Here is a 22,493-nt window from a genome sequence, read left to right as displayed (position 1 = left end):
ACGGGGAAGAAGGCTGCTTCCAGCCCTAACCTGTGTGACCTTGGCAAATCCTGACCTTTGCAGCTTCATTTTATACCCGTGTAGAGTACAGACAATGACATATGCCTGCCTGGCTCATAGGTGTGGGGGTCCAACAAACATCCCAAGGGGAGGCCACACACAGCATCAGGGGCCACTGCAGGTCCATGGTGCGAGGCTGGGAGCTCCCGGCCCAGGTCACAGGGCTTTGCAGCTGGCTGTCACGCTACTCTCTGCACTTTGGCTCCATTCACTTGTTGCATGTGAGTACTCTGGGGCAGGGCCGCCTGCACGCCTCCCACGGGCCGGATGCAGCTCTGCCAAGGGGGGTGGTCTAGGTGCTGAGTTTCCAGCACATGCCCCATGGAAGTGAGGTGGGTCCCCACAACTTCCTTTAGCTGAAAGAGTGAGTAGAGACAGCTGTCGCTGTCTGTGGACGCATTTCAGGGCCTGTGGGCGAGACTCCTGGGCTAGATTCAGCCTCCCACCCTGAGACCATAGCCCCATCACCCGAGGCCCTGACAAGCTGCAGAGAGCAGAGCCCAGCAGCACTGCTCGCGAGAGGGAGCTTGGCATAGTGCACACAGCATGGTCCCACCGCTCCTGGCTGGCTCAGGATACCGGGCCATATGACCTCGCCCTGAAATCACAGGAGAAAGAGAAACCCCCGGGAAGGCAGGCAGGTTAACTCCCTCGAGTGGGGACAGCAGTTCAGGTGTCTGGCCCTCTCTCCCCTTACCCTTCCCCAACCCTGGTTTCCATATGGAGGGAGTTACAGGCCCAGTGCTGGAGGAGAGGGGAAGACTGGAATTGCCTGGTGCGGGCCACGGGTGGGAGAACTGCCAGGAGGCGCAAAGTGCCTGAGGACGGTGCCAAGGAAACGCAGTCCTGCGGGTGCCTTTCTGAGCTGTCCTCTAGGAGGCCCTGATAAGTGCCACACCCCAGACAGTCCACTGAGCCCCTGAAAGGAGGACAGGGTCAGAGGGCTGCCTTGGGGCACCTGCGTGCAGCCCAGCACTTGAACACAGTCTCGGGGCCCCAGTAATCTCGGCTTCCCTTCTGCGGCCCAGGCTCTCTGAGACCCCAGAGCAGGACATCTGCTGCCCCACAGGTGCTGTCTCCTAGGGGCTCTGGCCCTGCAGGCGGGAGGCCGCCAGGGGCAGGAGGGCGGCCTTCATGGCCTCTGGGGAGACCCCAGACTGGCCTGGCTGTTTCTTCTGGGCCTGGCAGTCCGGGCTTTCTCTGCGAGGTCGGTAACCATCCGAGCAGAGGAGAAAGGTTACCAGGAGGCAGGGAGAGGGCCGAGGCCGCGTGCCGGGGGTGCGCGCGGAGACTTCGCGGCGAAGGGCTCCTTTATGGGAGTCGCACCGGGTGGGACTCCGGCGGCCCCGCTCGCGGGTGGCCGCGCCCCGCCCGGGGGTGCGGTGGGGATGCGCCCGCCCGTGCAGCCCGGGTCCCTGTCCGCGGGGTGGCGCTGGCGGGGGGCGTCGGGCGGGTGGGCGGCCACCAGGGCTCCCGCGCCGGCCCCGCGAAGGCGCGCGGGTGGCCAGCAGGACGGGCCGCGCCGCGCCGCACCGCGGTGACCGGCAGTAACCCCGCCAGGGGCGCCCTCGGCCGGGGTCAACGACCGCGCTACTGCCGGGGCCCGCGCAGCGCCCCGCCGCAGGCCCATCACCCTATCGCCTAGCAACGCCCACTCGCGCACCGCCATTGGCCCGGCACGAACGCCCCCGGCGCCCGATTGGCCTCAGCGCGGGGCGGGCCACGCCCCCGGCGGCTCCGCGCGGCAGCGACTGCGACGGGGGGCGGGGGGCTCAGCCCCTCCGCGCGTCGTGGGCCGCCGTCCTCGCTCGGCCCCCCTCGGCCCGACGCGGTCCCCACGGTGGCCCAAGCACGCCCGGTCTCGCAGGGCCCGCAGCGCCCGCGCACAGCGTGCACGTGGCCCCGGCGGACGCAACGGTGGGCGGCAGGGCCGGTGCGGGGTGGGCGGCGGAGGCGCGCCGCGGGGGCGGGCCCAGGCGCGTGCGCGTGCGCCCCGGGCGGTTCCGCGCTCCGGGTCCGCGGGGCGGGGAGCGGAAGTCGGTGGGGGGGGGGACGGGGGCCGGCGCGCGCCCGCGCGGGGGTCCCGGCGGCGCGCGCGGGCATCACCCCACCGGCGGCGGCGCGCCGGGTCCCGGGGCGCAGCCCCGACGCTCATTGGCCTGGGCGGCGCAGCCAAGCTGTCAGCCCATGTGGCGTGGCCGCCTAGGGATGGCCGCGGTTTAAATAGAGTCGGCGCCGGCCTAGAGGGAGCCAGAGAGACGAGCGGCGCCGGCCTCGCTCGTCCGCGCTGCCTCCTTGCCCGCCGCAGCCGCGCCCAGGCCAGGTACGAGCGCCGCGCCGGGGGCTGCGGGTCTCGGAGTCCGGCGCCCCGGCCGGCGAGCGGGCGGGAGGACGTAGGACCGGAGCGCACGCGGACCCTCGGGCCTGGCTGAGGCCCACGCCGCGCCGCGGCCGCCCCTCGCCCACAAAGGCGCCGCCGCCGCCCGGGCCGCTCTGCCCGCGGCCTCCCCGCCCCCGGAGTTGCCGGGCGGCCGAGGCCCAGCCCGGCGGGGGTGTCCTTCCAGCGCCGGGGGCGGGCGGGGGCCGGCCCCCGTCACGTGGCGCGGCGCGGCGCGCTGGGGTGGCCGCGGGCGCGGGGGTCTGCACGGGCGCGCCGCTTGGACGGCCCGGGGCCTAGGAGCCCCGCGCCGGCCGGTCGTTAACGCCACGAGGCCCTGGGCTAGCGGAAGTTGCCAGGCCGGCCCTGTCCTCGCCCCTCTCGTCGGGAGCTCCCCTCGGGACACACGGCGGGGCGGCCTGGGGCCGAGCCCGGCTCCTCTGCAGAGCTTGCTACCGTCCGGAGCTGGGAAGCACCTGCCTGGCTCCTGGCGGGGAGTGGTTCCCCATGTCGGACCCTGCCGGAGGGGCTGGACTGGCTGGATCGGCCCGCTGTGGGGCAAGTGCCCTTGCCTGTCTCCACTGGGTCCCTCCCAAGCCCTGGCAGCTCCTGGGCTGGCCTGGGCGGCGGCAGGCCCCCACCCCAGCATGGAGGCCAGCTCTGAGGTGGACGCCCTGCCGCTCCTCTTCCCTGGGGCTTGGGCTGAGCGTGGGTGCTGCACACCAGTGTGTGCTCGATCGCTCCCTCCCTGGGGCCCTACTTCAGGACCTTGATCCCGTGGGCAGGTTGGCGACCCGATTGCAGGAACTTGGGTATGGCCCCTGGCACACAGGCGGTAGGAGGTTGCAGGGCTGAGACCCCTCTGAGCTGCTGGGGAGCCCAGGATAGCAGGGCCACCAAGGGGTCACCCCAGGCCAGCACCTTGAAGGAAAGAGATCAGGGTCCCAGAGGTAACAGGTAGCTCTGGGTGAACTGTGAGGGCTGGACAAGGGTGACCTCCCCCCACACCAGGGCACCTGGTGGGGGCAGGGCACAGAAGTTGGCTGCCCCTGGGGCTTTCTGAGCTCCTGCTCCCGGACAGCGTGCAGGCAGAAGGCAGGGACCCAAGGGGATACCACAGGTGGATCAGGGGATTCATGCTCTGTGGACCCCTGTGCCGGATAAGGCATGGACAGCTGCTGTTCTGGGAACTGAGACTAAGGACAGGGTGTGTTGGGGCCGGCACTGACCTGTGGGGCACCTCTGCCATTCTCCCTACAGAGAGAAGCCATGGAGGAGGTGGTGATCGCCGGCATGTCCGGGAAGCTCCCTGAGTCAGAGAACTTGCAGGAGTTCTGGGCCAACCTCATCGGTGGTGTGGACATGGTCACCGAGGATGACCGCCGGTGGAAGGCGGGTAAGTGGCAGCAGCAGGAGGTTCACTTTTGCTCCTCAGGTCAGCCTCCTGGGCTGCCCTGAGGACCTGGCCTGAGTCCAGTCCCACCTGCAGAGCCATCAGCCCCCGGCGGGTGATTCTTCCTGGAGATGGTGCCAGGACAGCAGGGAAGTGGGCCCAAGCTGTGAGGCTCAGAGAGGATGAGAGACTTGTCAGGGTCCTGCAGCAGGGGACAAGAGCCAGGATGAAGCCAAGGGAATGGGCTCCCCACCTGTGTCCCAAGCTGGGAGGTAGGGACGCCAGGGGCACTCAGAGAGACTGGTATGACTTCTTTGCACCCAGTAGATTCTTCCAGAGTGGCTTTACCTGATGAACTGGATGTGAGTCAGTGTGGTGGAGTTCACACCAGGCAGAGGGTCTCCCAGCCGGGGACTGGGTGGGCAGGAGGTGGCCGCCCCCAGCCTCACCTCCACCTGGCTCTGCTCTAGGACTCCACTTACACAGTGCCCTGGTGGGGCCCTTCTCAGGGGTGGGGCTCCTTAATTCCACCCTGGGGACCTCCAAGGTCCTGTAGCTCCCACAGGTGCCGTCCACCTCCCCATGGCCTCAGTCAGGGAAGGAATATGCCTACATGTCCCACAGGACTCTACGGACTGCCCCGGCGGTCTGGTAAGCTGAAGGACCTGTCCAAGTTCGATGCCTCCTTCTTCGGGGTCCACCCGAAGCAGGCACACACCATGGACCCCCAGCTCCGACTGCTGCTGGAAGTCACCTATGAGGCCATTGTGGATGGAGGTGGGTTTTCAGAGCTGCTGGCCGGCCCGGGGGCAGCAGGAAAGGACCTGCTCTGGCATTGGGGCCATCCGCAAAGATCCAAAACAACGTTATCATTTTTTGGTCCTGAAAGTAACACACGTTTAGAGTACAATGGGATGCTGGCCCTGTCCTCAGCCTGTGTCCCCAGCCCAGCCTGATCTGGGTTCAACGGTCTCAGGGAGGCGTGACCCTGAGTTAGTTGTGGTTTCACAACTGCACACTTCTGGTGTCCCGGGTGTGCCCTGACACCCCAGTTGCCTCATTCCCCAATACGTGGCTTGTCTTGGCAAGGGCAGGCATGTCGAGCAGAACAGGAGGCCGTGGAGGAGGCATCAAGCCTTCGTCCCCACTCCACAGCCTCTGTCCCTCTTTTCCTGCCGAACAGCTCCACCCCTTCTCTGTGTCCCTCTCATCCCACCACCCGCACCCAGCCCAGGCCCCCAGGCAGCCTCAGCCTGGGCCTCCCCCGCCTTAGGAGGGCTGAAGCGGCCAAGGACCCTGCCCCCCATCCCCCCAGTCCTGTCCTTCCACTGGCTGGTATTGATCTCAGACAAGACAAGGTGGCTGTCCCTTGTCTCTAGCTGCTGGTGGCATGGACTTATCCCTCCCAGGTATAGAGGGGCCCTTCCAGCCGAGTGAGTCTGGGGGACCTGCCCGCACCCGCCTCTGGCCAGTAGACGGAGCTGCCCTTGGGTTGCTGTTGAGCGCAGTGGGCCCACTGGGTTAGAAGAATAGGCCTGGCCAGGGCGGGGGGCCCTGGCGGCCTCCATGGTGGAGGTAGAGGCAGCGCTCCTGCCCTCAGGCCTTTCCTGCTCACCAGGCCCCACCCATAGACCTTGGGTGCTACTCCCTGGGGGCTGGCTGGTGTCTCCTTTCCTCCTTTTCGTGGCCGGACACTCAGTCTTTGTCTTCCTCTATCTCCTTATCTCAGCCGGTCCCAGGGCAGGCCGCCACTGGTGCTGGGCGCTTATTGGCCAGTGGACTTGTCAGGCCCTCCCGGTGACACCAGGGGCTGAGGGAGTCGCCTGGGGACAATGCTGTTCTCTGTCCTTCCCTATGGCCGCCTCTGGCCCCTGCCTGAGCCAGACCCTGGCGCCATTTCTAGCACCTGCCTTCCCCCGACGCCCTGCATCCTCCATGACATGGTTCTTGTTGCACGTCCCTACCTGGCCTGGCTACCCCCTCCCCCTCAGGAAGTCCCTCCTGTTCAGGCCCTTTCCAGAGTCCTGGTGGGATGGAGGCCTCTGCCCCCAGCTGGGCTGCGTGGCCCCTCAGGCCCACTCCCGAGGTCTGACCACTGCTTCTGGCAGGCATCAACCCAGCATCGCTCCGAGGGACGCACACTGGTGTCTGGGTGGGTGTGAGTGGTTCCGAGGCCTCGGAGGCCCTGAGTCGAGATCCCGAGACGCTCCTGGGCTACAGCATGGTGGGCTGCCAGCGTGCCATGATGGCCAACCGGCTCTCCTTTTTCTTCGACTTCAGAGGTGGGTACCTACCCTGTGCTCCTGGGCTCTGAGCTCCCCGTCCCTGCGGGCGCTGGGCCAGGGCTGACACTCTGCATCACGTGCCTCCTGCCCCACACCCTTGCTTGCAGGGCCCAGCATTGCCCTGGACACGGCCTGCTCCTCCAGCCTGCTGGCTCTGCACAGTGCCTTCCACGCCATCCGCTGCGGGGAGTGCCCGGCCGCCGTCGTAGGGGGCATCAACCTGCTGCTGAAGCCCAACACCTCGGTTCAGTTCATGAAACTGGGCATGCTCAGCCCCGAGGGCACCTGCAAGTCCTTCGATGACTCAGGTGAGGGCAGCAGTGGGTGGCCCAGGCCAGAGGGGGCTCTGTGGCCCCCCTGGGCAGCCAGGCCAGTAGAGCAGGACAGTGTGCTGGAGCCCTGCCTTGTGGTTCCCCCACGTCCCCTCCCTGGAGCAGGTGGTGTCTTTCACGCTACTGATCAGGGCACCTCTCATTTCCTCGGAGTTCCTGGTGGGCCATGGGTGGGCTGAGCCCCAGGCTGAGGTGCTGTTCTGCCTCAGGGAATGGGTATTGCCGCTCGGAGGCTGTGGTGGCTGTCCTGCTGACCAAGAAGTCCCTGGCCCGGCGGGTGTACGCCACCATCTTGAACACCGGCACCAACACAGATGGTTTCAAGGAGCAAGGTGGGCTCTGGCCGGGGGCAGGGGCTGTGAGCTGCAGCAGGCAGGCAGTGGTTGGAGGTGCTAAGGCCTGATCCTCCCGCAGGTGTGACCTTCCCCTCCGGAGAGGTCCAGGAGCAGCTCATCCGCTCCCTGTACAACCCAGCTGGGGTGGCACCCGAGTCTCTGGAGTACATTGAAGCCCATGGGACAGGCACCAAGGTGAGTCCCCATCCAGCCTGCCTGTGCCCCATGCCCCACATGGGGGAGGTGCCAGCTGCAGGCCTGACTCTCTTTTTCCTGAAGGTGGGTGACCCCCAGGAGCTGAATGCCATCGTCCAAGCCCTGTGCACCTCCCGCCAGGACCCCCTGCTGATTGGCTCCACCAAGTCCAACATGGGGCACCCAGAGCCTGCCTCGGGGCTTGCAGCCCTGGCCAAGGTAGGTGGGACTGGGTTTCCTGGGACGTAGCTGTGGGCTGTGTCCACCACACGCCTATCTTGTGCCTCTGCTGTCTCAGCTTCCTGTCTGTGGAGTGGAGGCAGGGGCTTCTCTCCAGGGACGGCTGGGGACATGCCCTCATTCTATGGTCCCTGTTGGTCAGATGTGCTGAGCGGAGGAGGAGGAGGAGGGGCAGCTGGCTGTTGAGCAGGACATATGTGATTCGCAGCTTCCTAATCAACTAGTTGGGCCTAGGGGCCTTCAGGGTGGCCCTGGCTGGGCCCTGGAGGACCCAGGTCACTGCTGCTCAGACCCCCAGGCTCCCTCAGCTACCGTAGCTGCCTGTCTGCAGCTCCAGGAGCAGACCCTGGGCAGGGGCTGGCTGAGGGGTCTTTGTGTACAGGCCCACCGTGGTCAGTCAGCTGGACCCACCAGGCAGGGCCTGTGTGGGGGTGCCAGGCCGACGGGGGAGGTCTTGTGCCAAGTACCCACACACACTGGGCTTGGCTGTGGGATCCTTGTGTGGGGGTGGGACTAGCTGGGGAAGGGAAATGCATCAGCGGGTGCAGCACACGGCCCCCAGCGGGGAGAACGTGCCTGTCCCCACTCAGTCAGTAGTGCAGGGCCTGGGGTCGGCTGCCCGCCAACCACATGCTCGACCCATAGGTGCTGCTGTCCCTGGAGCACGGGCTTTGGGCCCCCAACCTGCACTTCCACAAGCCCAACCCCGAGATCCCAGCACTGCAGGATGGACGGCTGCAGGTGGTGGAGCAGCCCCTTCCTGTGCGTGGTGGCAACGTGTGCATCAACTCCTTCGGCTTTGGTGGCTCCAATGTGCATGTTATCCTCCGGCCCAACGTGCAGCCGTCCCCCGTGCCTGCCCTGCAAGCCACCCTGCCCCGCCTGCTGCAGGCCAGCGGGCGCACCCACAAGGCTGTACAGAGTCTGCTGGAGCAGGGCCACCAGCACAGCCAGGACCTGGCCTTCGTGAGCATGCTCAACGACATTGCAGCCACCCCCACAGCCTCCATGCCCTTCCGGGGCTACACTGTGCTGGGCACTGAGGGCAGCAGCCAGGAACTGCAGCAGGTGACCCCCAGCGAGCGCCCGCTCTGGTTCATCTGCTCAGGTGAGCCCACTTCCTGCTTCCCTAGGCAGTCCCTGGGAGGTACGGCCACTTCAGAGGAGGCCAGGGTGGGCAGGCTGGAGCCAGTGGCCACACCCCTGACACACTCTCTGGGCCAGGGATGGGCACGCAGTGGCGTGGGATGGGGACAAGCCTCATGCGCCTGGGCAACTTCCGCAACTCCATTCTGCGCACCGACAAGGCCCTGAAGCCATTTGGGCTGCAGGTATCAGAGCTGCTGCTGAGCTCAGACGAGAACACCTTCGACGACATCGTCCATGCCTTCGTGAGCCTCACCGCCATCCAGGTGGGGCCCATCCCTGTCCAGCACTGTGGTTGGAGTGCCTTCCTGGAGTCTCCCCCAGGAGCCCAGAAGCCCAGGAACTGCAGTCACATCCAGTCCACGGCACCAAGGCGCCCTATGCTGGGCAGAGCCTTGTGCTGGGCACAGCCTGGGGAGGGGATGTGGGTTCCCTGGCAATTCTGAAGCCATGCAGGAGGATCCCCCAGAGAGGCCTGGTGTGCTAGGGGCACAGGGGCCAAGCATGTTTCCCATCAGGTGGCCTGGGAGGGCGAAAGGGGGATTCAGGTGGCCTGTTGGTGTGGGAGTGGCCCCCACACCCAGGTGCTTCCTGCTGGGGTCCCCCTGGTGCCCCAGTGCCACTGTGACATATCCGTCCCGCCCCCAGATCGCCCTCATAGACCTGCTGACCTCCATGGGCCTGAGGCCTGACGGTATCATCGGGCACTCCTTGGGTGAGGTGGCCTGTGGCTACGCCGATGGTTGCCTGTCCCAGGAGGAGGCCGTCCTCGCCGCCTACTGGAGGGGCCAGTGCATCAAGGATGCCAACATCCCGCCCGGTGCCATGGCAGCCGTGGGTAGGCATTGCTTTGTGGAGCTGGCTAGAAGAAATAGGGCTGAGTCTCCCCAGGATGAGGTTTCTTCCTCAGATCCTCCAAAAGAAGAGACTGTATTCTTACTGGGGAGTGGAAGGGGCTGCTGGCACAACGGGCTGGCGCCCTCTCCCAAGCCCTGGTTCTAGCCCTAGAATAGTGGGAGTGACCCCAGGGGCCACCCTGCTCACAAGTCCCCATGTGACCCCCCTCCCAGTGCCAGCCTGTGCGCAGCAGCCTCACTGAGGGGCAGTGGGCCTGAGCTAGACCCATGTGGGGAAGAGACCCCTGTCCCATGCACACACAAGCCAGAACTGTGGGACTTTGGCTAAGAGTTGTAGGACACTAGGCATGCCTTGGCCTAGCTCCCCTCCATGTCCTTGAGTCTTGGGGATTCGTGCTTGGGCAGGGGGCTGGGGCTGCAGAGGACACCTGAGGGAGCTGTGGGCAGGTGAGGCCACGGCCCTCCATGGTCCAGTGACAGGGCCCTGGGGTGTCATTACTGAGCTGAGGCCCAGCTCCCCCACCTGCGAGACACCCTGGGAGTGACACTTCATAATGACATGTTCACCCTGAGATCAGACACAGTGAGGGGGTGAGGTGCCTCGTGAAGGCTCCGCGGCTGTCATTACACCCCGTCTGTCATTACGGCTGACACCCCCGGCCCTGGGCGGGTGCTCAGGTAGTGATGTCCAGGTGCGTGGGGCTCAGGCTCCCTGGCTGCTCTCTGAAACCAGCTCTGCTTACAGGCTTGTCCTGGGAGGAGTGTAAGCAGCGCTGCCCCCCTGGCATCGTGCCTGCTTGCCACAACTCTGAAGACACAGTGACCATCTCAGGACCTCAGGTGTGCCTCGTGGCTGTGCTGGGCGCCTCTGTCCCCTCTATCACCCAACCAGGAACAGACTGGGCCCCACCAAGTCGTGGGCCAGGCTTGTCCCCAAGTCCCCCCATCCCTCCCTCAGGGAGCTCTGTGCACCCCCACCTGCCATAAGATAGGAACTGGGCAGATGGCATGGGGGGTGCCCAGCTCAGGAAACCTCGTCCAGGGCACTCCTGACCCTGTGCCGCCCCCAGGACTCAGTGAGCAAGTTTGTGGAGCAGCTCAAGCAGGAGGGTGTGTTTGCCAAGGAAGTGCGGACGGGTGGCATGGCCTTCCACTCCTACTTCATGGAGGCTATCGCCCCCACGCTACTGCAGGCGCTCAAGAAGGTGGGCCGGCTGGCGTGGGGCCAAGGGTGCTGGGGCTCCACACCCCCATCCCGCATTGACCCCGACGTGTATGCAGGTGATCAGGGAGCCACGGCCCCGCTCGGCACGCTGGCTCAGCACCTCCATCCCTGAGGCCCAGTGGCAGGGCAGCCTGGCCCGCACGTCCTCAGCTGAGTACAATGTCAACAACCTGGTGAGCCCCGTGCTGTTCCAGGAGGCACTGTGGCATGTCCCCGAGCACGCGGTGGTGCTGGAGATTGCCCCGCATGCCCTGCTGCAGGTGTGAGCTTGGGCCAGGCTGGAGATGGGCAGACGGGAGGGCGCCTTGGGGGGCGGTGGACACAGAGAGGTTGGAGGAAGCCCGATGACCTCTGTCCCGCCCCCAGGCCGTCCTGAAGCGGGGCCTCAAGCCCAGCTGCACCATCATCCCACTGATGAGGAAAGACCACAGGGATAACCTGGAGTTCTTCCTCACCAACATCGGCAAGCTGCACCTCACAGGGTAGGTCTCCCCACCCCCGCCCACACTCCCCTGGCTAGTTCCCCGGGAGTGGAGGACAGAGCCCTTATTGGCCCAGGCCCAGAAGCTGCGGCCTTCAGATCATCCCCAAGAAGCGAGCATTCGAATCCGGAGTCCATGGGCACCTTTAGCCCCTGGCCCCTGGCCCCAGCTGGGCTCCCTCTTGGGGTCCAGGGGAGCCAGCTGTGGGAGTGGGTGACGGGTTCTCAGAGCCCTCCCTGCCAGGTGTGCCGCTGACGCCTCCCCTCCCCCCTCACCAGCATCAACGTCAACCCCAACGCCTTGTATCCTCCTGTGGAATTCCCGGCACCCCGAGGAACCCCTCTCATCTCCCCCCACATTGAGTGGGACCACAGTCAGACCTGGGACGTGCCTGCAGCAGAGGACTTCCCCAGTGGTTCCAGCTCATCCTCTGCCACCATCTACAACATTGGTGAGTCAGGCCCGTGGCCAGCAGCTGGACAGGCTTCTCCCTCCCCAAGTGCGTGACACTGAGGCCTGTGCCTCCCTACAGACGCCAGTCCTGAGTCCCCCGACCACTATCTGGTGGACCACTGTATCGACGGCCGCGTCATCTTCCCTGCCACCGGCTACCTGTGCCTGGTCTGGAAGACACTGGCTCGTGCCCTGGGCCTGGCCATGGAGCAGATGCCCGTGGTGTTTGAGGACGTGACACTGCACCAGGCCACCCTCCTGCCCAAGACGGGTGAGGGGACAACCCAGGAGCAGAGGCTGGGGCAGCTAGGGGAGGGGGTTGCTGATCTCTGACCGCTGACCCTCACGCAGGGACCGTGCCCCTGGAAGTGCGGCTTCTGGAGGCCTCCCGCACCTTTGAGGTGTCTGAGAACAACAACCTGATAGTGAGCGGTGAGTGGGGCTGGGACTGGCATGGGGCTGGGGGGGCCAGCACCAGCACCCCCTGCGCCCCACCCTCAGGCCCATCTGTGCTCCTCCCACAGGGAAGGTGTACCAGTGGGAGGACCCCAACCCCAAGCTCTTCAACAGCCCGGAAGCCATGGGCCCTGCGGACCCCTCAGCTGCCTTCCACCTGGCCCAGGGGGACGTGTACAAGGAGCTGCGGCTGCGGGGCTATGACTATGGCCCTCACTTCCAGGGCATCCTTGAGGCCAACCTCGAAGGTGAGCAGGGCCTGGGCACCACGTAATCTGCTGTCTCCTGAGCTCATTGGGAGGATGGTCATCAGTGAGGGGCTGCAGAGGGCACCCCACACTCACTGTGTCTGGCTGCTGGCTGCTGGGAGGGCTGCCCACCTCAGATGGAGCCAGCAGAGCCCAGCAGGAGCAAAGGACCAGTGGGCCCTGGGAGGTGGCCCCAGGGGCAGGAGAGAACCAGCCAGCCAACCAGCCCCTCTGCTGCAGGCACCTTGGGCAAGCTGCTGTGGAAGGACAACTGGGTGACCTTCCTGGACACCATGCTGCAAATGTCCATTCTGGGCATAGGCCAACGCAGTCTGCTCTTACCCACGCGCATCACTGCCATCCACATCGACCCTGCCGTCCACCAGCAGAAGGTCCACACACTGCAGGAAAAGGCCCAAGGTAGCACTGCGCCCTGGCCTCACCCCACACGTCTGCGACCCCAGCCCCACGCACCTGCATCCCCTGCCCCAAACCCAGCTGGACATGGCCCGGGCTCATATAGTGTGTCCCCACAGTGGCCGACGTGGTGGTGGACAGCTGCCTAAGTAGCATCGTGGCTGGTGGTGCTTGTGTCTCCCGACTTCACGCGTCAGCAGCCCCACGGCGGCAGCAGGAGCAGCTGGTGCCCACCCTGGAGAAGTACTCCTTCACGCCGCACGTGCAAGACGGGTGCCTGTCCGCGAGCACCGCCCTGCATGACGAGCTGCGGCTCTGCAAAGGTGAGGTCCTGTGCTCCAGCCAAGGTGGCCAGAGAGCAGCCAGTCCAGGCTGCATGCGACTTCTCACCACAGGCGTCTGTCACCCTCTGGACAGCTCACAGCTGGGATACTCTAGCTTGCCAGCTGCTTGCTTTCACATTGACCCCAAACCTCTGCCCTCCCCCATCTCTCGGTCCTTGTTCCTGACAACTGTACCCCTGCTTTCAGAAGGGGTGTAGGGACTCACACCTCTAGCCAGCCACCCACGCACAGATGAATCCGTGTGTCGAGGGTGGAGTCATCTTGTACGCCGGGGTGACACTGGCCTGGGGTGTGGGGGGGCGGGGCACTGAGCCCCCTCTGTTGGGCTCATACCTGGGTGGGTGCACAGAAGCCCCTATGGCCTGGTGCAGCTCCTCACCACATCCACAGTGGACAGGAATCAGCGTGGCTGGTCATTGGCCCTAGGGGCTGAGCTGCCCACTCCTATCCACTCCATAAGGACGGCTGCCACCAGCAGGCTCAAGGACACCAAGGTCATGTCTCCCCTGCCAGGGCTCACACAGGTGCTGCAGGCCAAGGTGGCCCAGCAGGGGCTGAAGATGGCGGTCCCTGGGCTGGATGGGGCCTGGGTCCCCCAGGAGACCCCACAGCAGGGGCTGCCTCGAGTGCTGGCAGCTGCCTGCCAGCTGGAGCTTAACGGGAACCTGCAGCTGGCACTGGGTCAAGTGCTTTCCCAGGAGAGGTCCCTGCTGCCCGAGGACCCCCTGCTCAGTGGCCTACTGGACTCGCCAGCACTCAAGGCCTGTGTGGACACTGCACTGGAGAACATGCCCAGCCTCCGGGTGAAGGTGGTAGAGGTGGGTGCCAAGCAGGGACCCAGACCCAAGGGGCATTGAGGCCCCTTTAGGGACGTTGCACCGTGGCTGCCACCCTGAGCAATCGGGAAGGCCCCCCCCATCAGTTACACAGAAGGAGCAAAGCCTGAGGGAGAGGGCAAGGACCTGTCTATGCCACAAGCAGCCCTGGGAGGCTGTGGGCTCCGAGAGGGAGACACGTAGACAGGAATTCCAGGATTGGAGCCAGCAAGGTGGACAGACTGGGGCTGCATGGGGTTCCACCCCTCCGTGAGTCAGGGACACCTGCCTGGTGGCATCTGATCCCAGGAGCCTCCCCTCCCCAGGTGCTGGCCGGTGATGGTCACCTGTACTCCCGCATCCCGGCACTGCTCAACACCCAGCCCATGCTGCAGCTGGACTACACAGCCACCGACCGCCTTCCCCAGGCCCTGGAGTCCAACCAGGCCAAGCTGCAGCAGCATGACATCGCCAAGGGCCAGTGGGACCCCAAGGACCCTGCCCCCGGCAGCCTGGGCGCGGCTGACCTCCTGGTGTGCAACTGCATAGTGGCAGGCCTTGGGGACCCAGCCGTGGCCCTGGGCAACATGGCGGCTGCCCTCAAGGAGGGAGGCTTCCTGCTGCTGCACACACTACTGCGAGGACACACCCTTGGGGAGACCCTGGCCTTCCTTTTCTCCTCCCAGCCTCAGCACGGGCAGGGGCTTCTGAGCCAGGTGCGGCTGTGGGGCTGGCTGGGGCCAGTAGACCAAGGGAGGGCCAGGCTGGCAGAGCTCTGACTCCTGCCTCCATCACCCACCACACACAGGACGAGTGGGAGAGCCTGCTCTCGGGGACATCGCTGCGCCTGGTAGGCCTAAAGAAGTCCTTCTATGGCTCTGCGCTCTTCCTGTGCCGCCGGCTGGCCCCCCAGGGCAGCCCCATCTTCCTGCCTGTGGAGGACACCACCAGCTTCCGATGGGTGGACTCTCTGAAGGTTGGGCCTTGGGAGGGGCCTTCCCAGCACAGCACATGCAGTCGGAGACCCTCCTAGAAGCTGACCTTCCTCTTGTCCTGCAGAGCATTCTGGCCGACGACTCCTCCCGGCCTGTGTGGCTGAAGGCGGTCAGCTGCGCCACCTCGGGCGTGGTGGGCTTGGTGAACTGCCTGCGCAAAGAGCCCGGCGGGCACCGCATTCGGTAGGAGAGCCATGCCATCCATTCACCCTGCCCCCCGCTCCCCTGCAGGCCCCTCACCAGCTCTGGTCGCCCGCAGGTGCATCTTGCTGTCCAACCTCAGCAGCACATCCTACCTTCCCGACATGGACCCTGGCTCTGCAGAGCTGCAGGAGGTGCTGCAGGGGGATCTGGTGATGAATGTCTACCGTGATGGGGCCTGGGGGACCTTCCGTCACTTCCCACTGGAGCAGGGTGAGTCTCCTGCTAGGTTCCTGGGTGGGGCCAGGTTGGTTGAGGGGTGGGAGGTGGGGGATGTTGGCCAGGAAGGCCCAGTGGCAGCCCTGCTTCCTGTGGCCCCCAGACAAGCCAGAGCAGCAGACAGCCCATGCCTTTGTGAATGTTCTCACACGTGGAGACCTGTCCTCCATCCGCTGGGTCTGCTCCCCCCTGGGCCACATCCAGCCCTCTGGCCCTGGCACACAGCAGCTCTGCACCGTCTACTATGCCTCGCTCAATTTCCGAGACATCATGCTCGCCACGGGCAAGCTGTCCCCCGACGCCATCCCAGGTATGGCAGCTCAGGGCCTTGGGGCTGGGGGCAGGGCCACGGCAGGACCTGGGCGGCAGAGAGGGCTCCTTGCACACCAGGGACCCCCACCCCAGGATCCCCCACTTGGAGAGCAAAACTGTGGTGGCGATGCCAGGCTCACTGCCCTCTGCCCCCAGGGAAGTGGGCCGCCCGGGATTGCATGCTGGGCATGGAGTTCTCGGGCCGCGATGCCGGCGGCCAGCGTGTCATGGGGCTGGTGCCTGCTGAAGGCCTGGCCACCTCTGTCCTGCTGTCCTCGGACTTCCTCTGGGATGTGCCCTCCAGCTGGTGAGTGGGTCAGAGATGGGCCAGGAGCCTGGGGCCCCACGCACACATCGGCTGCTGCCCAGGCCCAAGCTGAGGCCTCATGCTTTGTCCCCAGGACCCTGGAGGAGGCAGCCTCAGTGCCTGTCGTCTATGCCACAGCTTACTACTCGCTGGTGGTGCGTGGGCGCGTGCGGCACGGGGAGACGGTGCTCATCCACTCAGGCTCAGGTGGTGTGGGCCAGGCCGCCATCGCCATCGCCCTCAGCCTGGGCTGCCGTGTCTTCACCACTGTGGGGTCGGCTGAGAAGCAAGCGTATCTCCAAGCCAGGTTCCCACAGCTTGACCGTGCCAGCTTTGCCAACTCCCGGGACACATCTTTCGAGCAGCACGTGCTGCGGCACACGGCTGGCAGAGGTGAGCAGCTTCCCATCCATCTCCTCCTCGTCCCCTCAGTGGCTGAGTTGCAGGAGGCACCAGCCCAGGGAGGGACAGGGTCTGGCCCTCTGGACCAGTGCCAGGTGGGCCAGGCAGCAGGGCTGACAACAGGGCACCTCTGGTCCTCCCAGGTGTTGATCTGGTCCTGAACTCACTGGCAGAAGAGAAGCTGCAGGCCAGCGTGCGCTGCCTGGCTCAGCACGGCCGTTTTCTGGAGATCGGCAAGTTCGATCTCTCCAACAACCACCCACTCGGTGAGGCCCACAGCCCAGGGTGTAGGGGGCGGGGCAGGGCCAGGGCCGGGTGGCAGGTGGAGGGCCGTGAGTGAGCATGCCCCTGCCTGCCAGGCATGGCCATCTTCCTGAAGAACGTGACCTTCCACGGGATCCTGCTGGACGCAATCTTCGAGGAGGCCAGCTCCAGCTGGCGGGAGGTGGCCGCGCTGTTGCATGCTGGCATCCGCGATGGAGTGGTGCAGCCCCTCAAGTGCACCGTGTTCCCCAAGGCGCAGGTGGAGGATGCCTTCCGCTACATGGCCCAGGGGAAGCACATCGGCAAAGTTGTCATCCAGGTGAGGGAGGGACCCTGACGTCCCGGGCCCCTGCCCCTTTGGGCAGCGCATGAGCAGGTGGCTGCTGCTTGGCCTGCAGGTGCGCGAGGAGGAACCAGAGGCGGTGCTGAAGGGAGTAAAGCCAGCCCTGATGTCGGCTGTCTCCAAGACCTTTTGTCCCATGCACAAGAGCTACGTCATTGTGGGCGGCCTGGGTGGCTTTGGCCTCGAGTTGGCCCAGTGGCTGGTGCTGCGTGGGGCCCAGAAGCTTGTGCTGACCTCCCGCTCCGGCATCCGCACAGGTGAGCGCTGAGGCCACATGGGCTAGACTGGGCAAGGACGCGCTTCTGCTCCTCTGGGCCCTCCCGACAGCCCGCCCTGTGTGCTTGGGAGGGTGTCCCGGATGGGGCTCAGGGTGGCATGGGGAGCAGCCCTGCACCCTGGCTCAGACCGACAGCCCCGTGTCTTAACAGGCTACCAGGCCAAGCAGGTTCGTGAGTGGAGGCGTCAGGGCGTGCAGGTGCTGGTGTCCACCAGCAATGCCAGCTCGCTGGAGGGGGCCCGGAGCCTCATCACAGAAGCTGTGCAGCTGGGGCCTGTGGGAGGCGTCTTCAACCTGGCCATGGTAAGGGAAAGCCCCAGGGTAGAGCTCCCTCGTGCCAGGTGCCCCCCAAAGTCCTGAAGCCAGGGGTTGGCCCCAGGGCAGGGGGCTGGGCCCAGAGCACAGTGGTGCTTAGAATGCCTCCCTAGGTCCTGAGAGACGCCGTACTGGAGAACCAGACCCCGGAGTTCTTCCAAGACGTCAACAAGCCCAAGTATAGCGGCACCTTGAACTTGGACAGGTGGGGCACGGGCCTGCCCTTCTCCCCACCCCGACCTGTGCCTCCACCCACTACCACCAGCGTCTGCTGGGGTCTGAGCCAAGGGTTTGGAGCAGCTGGTGTGGTCTTGTCTGGCCTTTCCCACAGGGGTGGGTTGCAGGCCCCCAGTGTGATGTCCCTGGATGGGGTGTTGGCCACAGAACAGTGACACAAATGCCCACAGGGTGACTCGGGAGGCCTGTCCGGACCTGGACTACTTCGTGATCTTCTCCTCGGTGAGCTGCGGGCGCGGGAACGCAGGCCAGACCAACTACGGCTTCGCCAACTCCGCCATGGAGCGAATCTGTGAGAAGCGCCGGCACGACGGCCTCCCGGGCCTAGCGGTGCAGTGGGGTGCCATTGGCGATGTGGGCATCGTGCTCGACACTATGGGAACCAACGACACAGTTATCGGCGGGACACTACCCCAGCGCATCACCTCCTGCCTGGAGGTGCTGGATCTCTTCCTGAACCAGCCCCACGCGGTCCTCAGCAGCTTTGTGCTGGCTGAGAAGAAGGCCACGGCCCTCAGTGATGGCGATGGCCAGCGGGACCTGGTGAAGGCCGTGGCACACATCCTGGGTGAGCACCGTGGGTGGGACCCACTCCCTAGCCCCTGCCCCCCACCCGCATTGGGGTCTCGGAGCAGTGAGGGGCCCAGGGAGGGGCTTTGGTTCCACTCGCTGGCTTCGTTGTCAGACCCATTTCTCATCTGCAGAAGGGATGAGTGTGCTCACTGAGTCACCAAAGGTCAGAAACGGTTCCTGCAGAGCAGGGTGCCAGCGTGTGGGAAGTTACACGGACCGCCCCTGAGCCTAGTACCCCCCAGTGTCAGCCTGGTTACCACTCTACCCCCGGTGTCCCCATACCCCTTCCCGAAGCACCAACCAGCACCTCCTTTCCTCCCCAGGCATCCGCGATATGGATGCCGTCAACCTGGACAACTCACTGGCAGACCTGGGCCTGGACTCGCTCATGGGCGTGGAGGTGCGTCAGACCCTCGAGCGTGAGCATGACCTGGTGCTGTCCATGCGCGAAGTGCGGCAGCTGACACTCAGGGCACTGCAGGAGCTGTCCTCGAAGGCTCACGTGTCTGATGGTGCGTGCTGGGGGAGCAGCAGCAGCCCCTCCCTCTCTGTGGGTCAGGGCTGCTCACTGGCTCCTCTTGGGCACTCTGGGGGTGATTTCCCACCCCCACACCCTCTCCCTAGCAGCCCAAGTCAGGCTTAAGCGTGTGTTCACGTGTCTGTGCGTGTGCGAGGAAACCCACACACATGGACCAGCTTGACATCTGCTCTTGTCCTTTCAGAGCTGGCATCCCCAATGCCTAAGGACAGCCCAACCCAGCAGGAGGTCCAGCTGAACCTGAGCTCCCTGCTGGTGAACCCTGAGGGTCCCACCTTGACGCGGCTCAACTCGGTGCAGAGCTCCGAGCGGCCCCTCTTCCTGGTGCACCCCATCGAGGGCTCCACTGCTGTCTTCCACAGCCTGGCAGCCAAGCTCAGCATCCCCACCTATGGCTTGCAGTGCACCCGAGGTACACCTGTCCTTCCTCCTCCCCTGGTTAAGTCGGGGACAGCATTTGCTGTCCGCGGGGCCGGGGCTGCAGCCTGCCCTCACTGAGCACACGGGCGTGCTACCGTTGCAGCTGCACCACTGGACAGCATCCAGAGCCTGGCCGCCTACTACATCGACTGCATCAGGCAGGTGCAGCCTGAGGGGCCGTACCGCATCGCCGGCTACTCCTATGGGGCTTGCGTGGCCTTCGAGATGTGCTCGCAGCTGCAGGCCCAGCAGAGCCCGGCCCCTGCCCACAACAGCCTCTTCCTGTTCGACGGCTCACACACCTACGTGCTGGCCTACACCCAGGTGAGAGCCTGGCAGGGGTCTCAAGGTCCTGGAGGCGGCATCTGGGCACCCCTCCTGCTGCCCTGGGTTTGAGATGGGTCATCTCTGGAGGGTTTCACCCTTGGAGCCTGCTCCCCTGCAGCATCCCTCCCCCTCCACAGAGCTACCGGGCAAAGCTGACTCCTGGCTGTGAGGCTGAAGTCGAGTCTGAGGCCATGTGCTTCTTCGTGCAGCAGTTCACAGACATGGAGCACAGCAGGGTCAGTGCAGGGAGTTGTGGAGTCCTCGTGGCCCCCCTTGGCCTTTCACCTCCACAGCAGAGGACAAGACGTAGGGGTGGGGCCCGGCCCGGCGCTGCTAGGGGCTCCCTGAGCGTGGTCAGAGCCCATCTGTCCTTGCAGGTGCTGGAAGTGCTGCTGCCACTCAAGGACCTGGAGGAGCGCGTGGAGGCCTCCGTGGACCTGATCACCAAGAGCCATCAGGGCCTGGACCGCCAGGAGCTGAGCTTTGCAGCCCTGTCCTTCTACCACAAGCTGCGGGCAGCCGAGCAATATGCGCCCAAGGCCAAGTACCATGGCAATGTGACGCTGTTACGTGCCAAGATGGGCAGCGCCTATGGCGAGGACCTGGGTGCTGACTACAACCTATCGCAGGTGTGTGGGGGAGCTGGGGAGGGGGTGCGAGGGGTAGCTGCGGGTGGGGGCGGGTAGGAGGAGTGAGGCAGCCCCACTGCTCATGGCGGTGCCCACAGGTGTGTGACGGGAAGGTGTCTGTGCACGTCATCGAGGGAGACCACCGCTCACTGCTGGAGGGCAGCGGCCTGGAATCCATTATCAGCATCATGCACAGCTCCCTGGCCGAGCCGCGTGTCAGTGTGCGCGAGGGCTAGGCCCGCCCCAGCCCCAAGGTCGCTCTGTCACCCCCTCACTGCATTGGCCACACCCTGGGGCTGGGGAGGGTCCTGCTGGTGGGACCCCACAGCCTCCCCAGCAGCGGCTGGATAGGCCGGTCACACTGGGTCCCCACCACCAGCGGCATGGCACCACAGGGACAGCAGAGCCGCTGACTCGGAGACCCCCGGTCTGTGAAGAGCCAGCAGAGCCGACGGGAGCCAGGCTAGTTTTTTGTACTTGTTGTCTCTCCATTTGGATTCTCATATTTATTGCATCCCTGGAAAAGACCCCTAGGGCCTGTTCACTCTGTGAAGACGCCGAAGCTACTCCGGGGCAGACTTCTCAGGGGTGTGCCACCGGGGTCTGGGCACACCGCAGCCCTCTGTATTCACTGTACAGGTGGCTGCCCAGGCCTGCTGGCAGGGTCCCCTTCTTGGCCAGATCTGGCTCCTGCCCACTGCTCCAAAGGGTACAGGGAGGGCCAGTCCCTGAGTAGCGCAAGGACCCAGAGCAGGCGTCAGAGCCCACAGCTCCTGACCTCGGTGCCCCGGCTGCACCCATGATGCAGGGCCTGCAGGGCACAGCCTGGCCCTCCGACCCTGCTGACCGCACCTGGCACCAACTCTGTCCATGTTAGTTTTTCAAGAAACAATTCCAGTTGCTGCTCAGATTTTGAAATTTACTGTAACTGTCAGTATAGGAACCATGTCTGGATCCTGTTTCATTTTTAGACCAACTTGATAAAAATACTGCTCTTGACACCCTGTCCTCTCCAAGCCTCCCCACAATAAAACTGCACGTGAGCTCTGGCCTCTGGTCGCCTTTCTTTCCTCCTTCCTGACCTGCCGTTGGAAGTTCCAGCCCCATCCCCAGCAAGTCCTGGGGTTGTGGAAGGGAATGCCCCCTCTGCCCACGCAAAAGAGCCACACAGAGAGCACGGGTCTGCGGTGGGTCTCCAGCATTCGACTGAGCGCGCACCACCCGCGTCAGGAAACAAGCTGCACTGGGAAAGAGCCCAGAAGGACTGGAGGGAACAGTAGGACTAGGTACGTACACAGGGCTGGGGATAGGGCCTGTTCCCACCAGCCAGACTGGGAAACTAATTCACAGCACACTGAGCAGAATACTAGAAGGATCTTGTCTCGGTCTGGGGAATAATTAACCCGAGACTAATTAGCTAACTGAGTACTAGTTAGCACTATAGTTAGCTCTGTCCCACCAAAAAAAAAAAAGTTTACAGAACCGGCCCGTGGCTCACTTGGGAGAGTGTGGTGCTGATAACACCAAGGCTGCAGGTTCAGATCCCTGTATAGGGATGGCCGGTTGCTCACTTGGGAGAGCATGGTGCTGATAACACCAAGTCAAAGGTTAAGATCCTCTTACTGGTCATATTTTTTTTTTGTTTTTTTTTGTTTGTTTGTTTGTTTTGTTTTGTTTTTTAAAGTTTACAAGTAAACTTGATCTATCCTAGAACAGAGCACGAGAATATTTGGGTTAAATTTACAATCCCTGGCAACTGATGAAATATTAGCAGACAAGGAAGCAAGAGAATGTGGCCCATAACAGAGAAATGATTCAATCAAAATGGACCCAGAACTGGCACAGGTGTTAGAATTAGCAGCCAAGAACGTTAAAATAATTATAACTATTCCAGATGTTCAAAAAGATCAGTACAAATATGTAAATTGCAAAAAAGATGTAAAAAACTTGTAGAGATGAAAACTACAATGTGTGAAATGAAAAACTCAGATTGTGGGGTTGACAGATTCAGCATCACAGAGAAAAAAGTTAGTGGCAGCTTTAAAATCTTTGTCTTTGAAGGCGTAGCAATAGAAACAGTCCGGACGGGAGCCCGTAGAGAAAAAAGAGCTTAAAAATGAACAGGGGGGCCGGCCTGTGGCTCACTCGGGAGAGTGTGGTGCTGAGAACACCAAGGCCGCGGGTTCGGATCCTATATAGGGATGGCCGGTTAACTCACTGGCTGAGCGTGGTGCTGACAACACCAAGCCAAGGGTTGAGATCCCCTTACCGGTCATCTTTAAAAAATAAATAAAAATGAACAGGGGATCGGTGAGGCAGGACAGCTTCAAGCAGCCCTAAACACACACCTGCATCCCTGCGGGAAAGCGCACAGGGCAGGGCACAGAAATATTTGAAAAAATAGTGGCCAGAATTTTTTCTGAACTTTTTGCAAATATAAACCTACAGATTCAAGAAATTCAATGAACTGCACG

At 63.8% G+C, this 22,493-nt stretch overlaps 1 protein-coding gene across 2 annotated transcripts; it reads left to right on the top strand.

Annotated features, from left to right (window-relative positions):
• Positions 1-1,875: 1,875 nt before the first annotated feature.
• On the top strand, positions 1,876-21,068 carry FASN (fatty acid synthase). 2 transcript variants are annotated; one of them, XM_063081078.1, is made up of 41 exons: positions 1,876-1,977; positions 3,698-3,833; positions 4,455-4,607; positions 5,939-6,112; positions 6,223-6,423; positions 6,657-6,779; positions 6,862-6,977; positions 7,062-7,196; positions 7,863-8,325; positions 8,442-8,629; positions 9,012-9,201; positions 9,966-10,060; positions 10,291-10,425; positions 10,502-10,705; positions 10,812-10,927; positions 11,206-11,378; positions 11,460-11,651; positions 11,732-11,812; positions 11,905-12,084; positions 12,325-12,504; positions 12,621-12,824; positions 13,359-13,663; positions 13,987-14,376; positions 14,469-14,636; positions 14,720-14,838; positions 14,915-15,069; positions 15,179-15,385; positions 15,544-15,694; positions 15,789-16,087; positions 16,240-16,362; positions 16,456-16,679; positions 16,759-16,960; positions 17,132-17,283; positions 17,409-17,500; positions 17,703-18,100; positions 18,429-18,617; positions 18,828-19,055; positions 19,167-19,387; positions 19,528-19,626; positions 19,768-20,019; positions 20,118-21,068. In XM_063081078.1, the coding sequence occupies exons 2-41, from the start codon at positions 3,707-3,709 to the stop codon at positions 20,253-20,255; spliced, it is 7,542 nt and encodes a 2,513-aa protein (XP_062937148.1). In that variant the 5' UTR covers positions 1,876-1,977; positions 3,698-3,706; the 3' UTR covers positions 20,256-21,068. The 2 variants fall into 2 exon arrangements, with proteins under 2 accessions (XP_062937148.1, XP_062937147.1); XM_063081077.1 differs by lacking the exon at positions 1,876-1,977 and adding an exon at positions 2,164-2,383.
• Positions 21,069-22,493: the final 1,425 nt, after the last annotated feature.

Source organism: Cynocephalus volans, chromosome 16 (genome assembly GCF_027409185.1).
Source record: "Cynocephalus volans isolate mCynVol1 chromosome 16, mCynVol1.pri, whole genome shotgun sequence".
Taxonomy (NCBI): domain Eukaryota; kingdom Metazoa; phylum Chordata; class Mammalia; order Dermoptera; family Cynocephalidae; genus Cynocephalus; species Cynocephalus volans.
This window is presented reverse-complemented; position numbering and strand designations above follow the sequence as displayed.

Coding starts and splice junctions, on each gene's coding strand:
- FASN (XM_063081078.1), top strand. CDS start 3,707: ATGGAGGAGGTGGTGATCGCCGGCATGTCCGGGAAGCTCCCTGAGTCA. Junction 6,113..6,222: donor CTTTTTCTTCGACTTCAGAG/GTGGGTACCTAC, acceptor CCTTGCTTGCAG/GGCCCAGCATTGCCCTGGAC. Junction 19,056..19,166: donor TGGCTTGCAGTGCACCCGAG/GTACACCTGTCC, acceptor CTACCGTTGCAG/CTGCACCACTGGACAGCATC.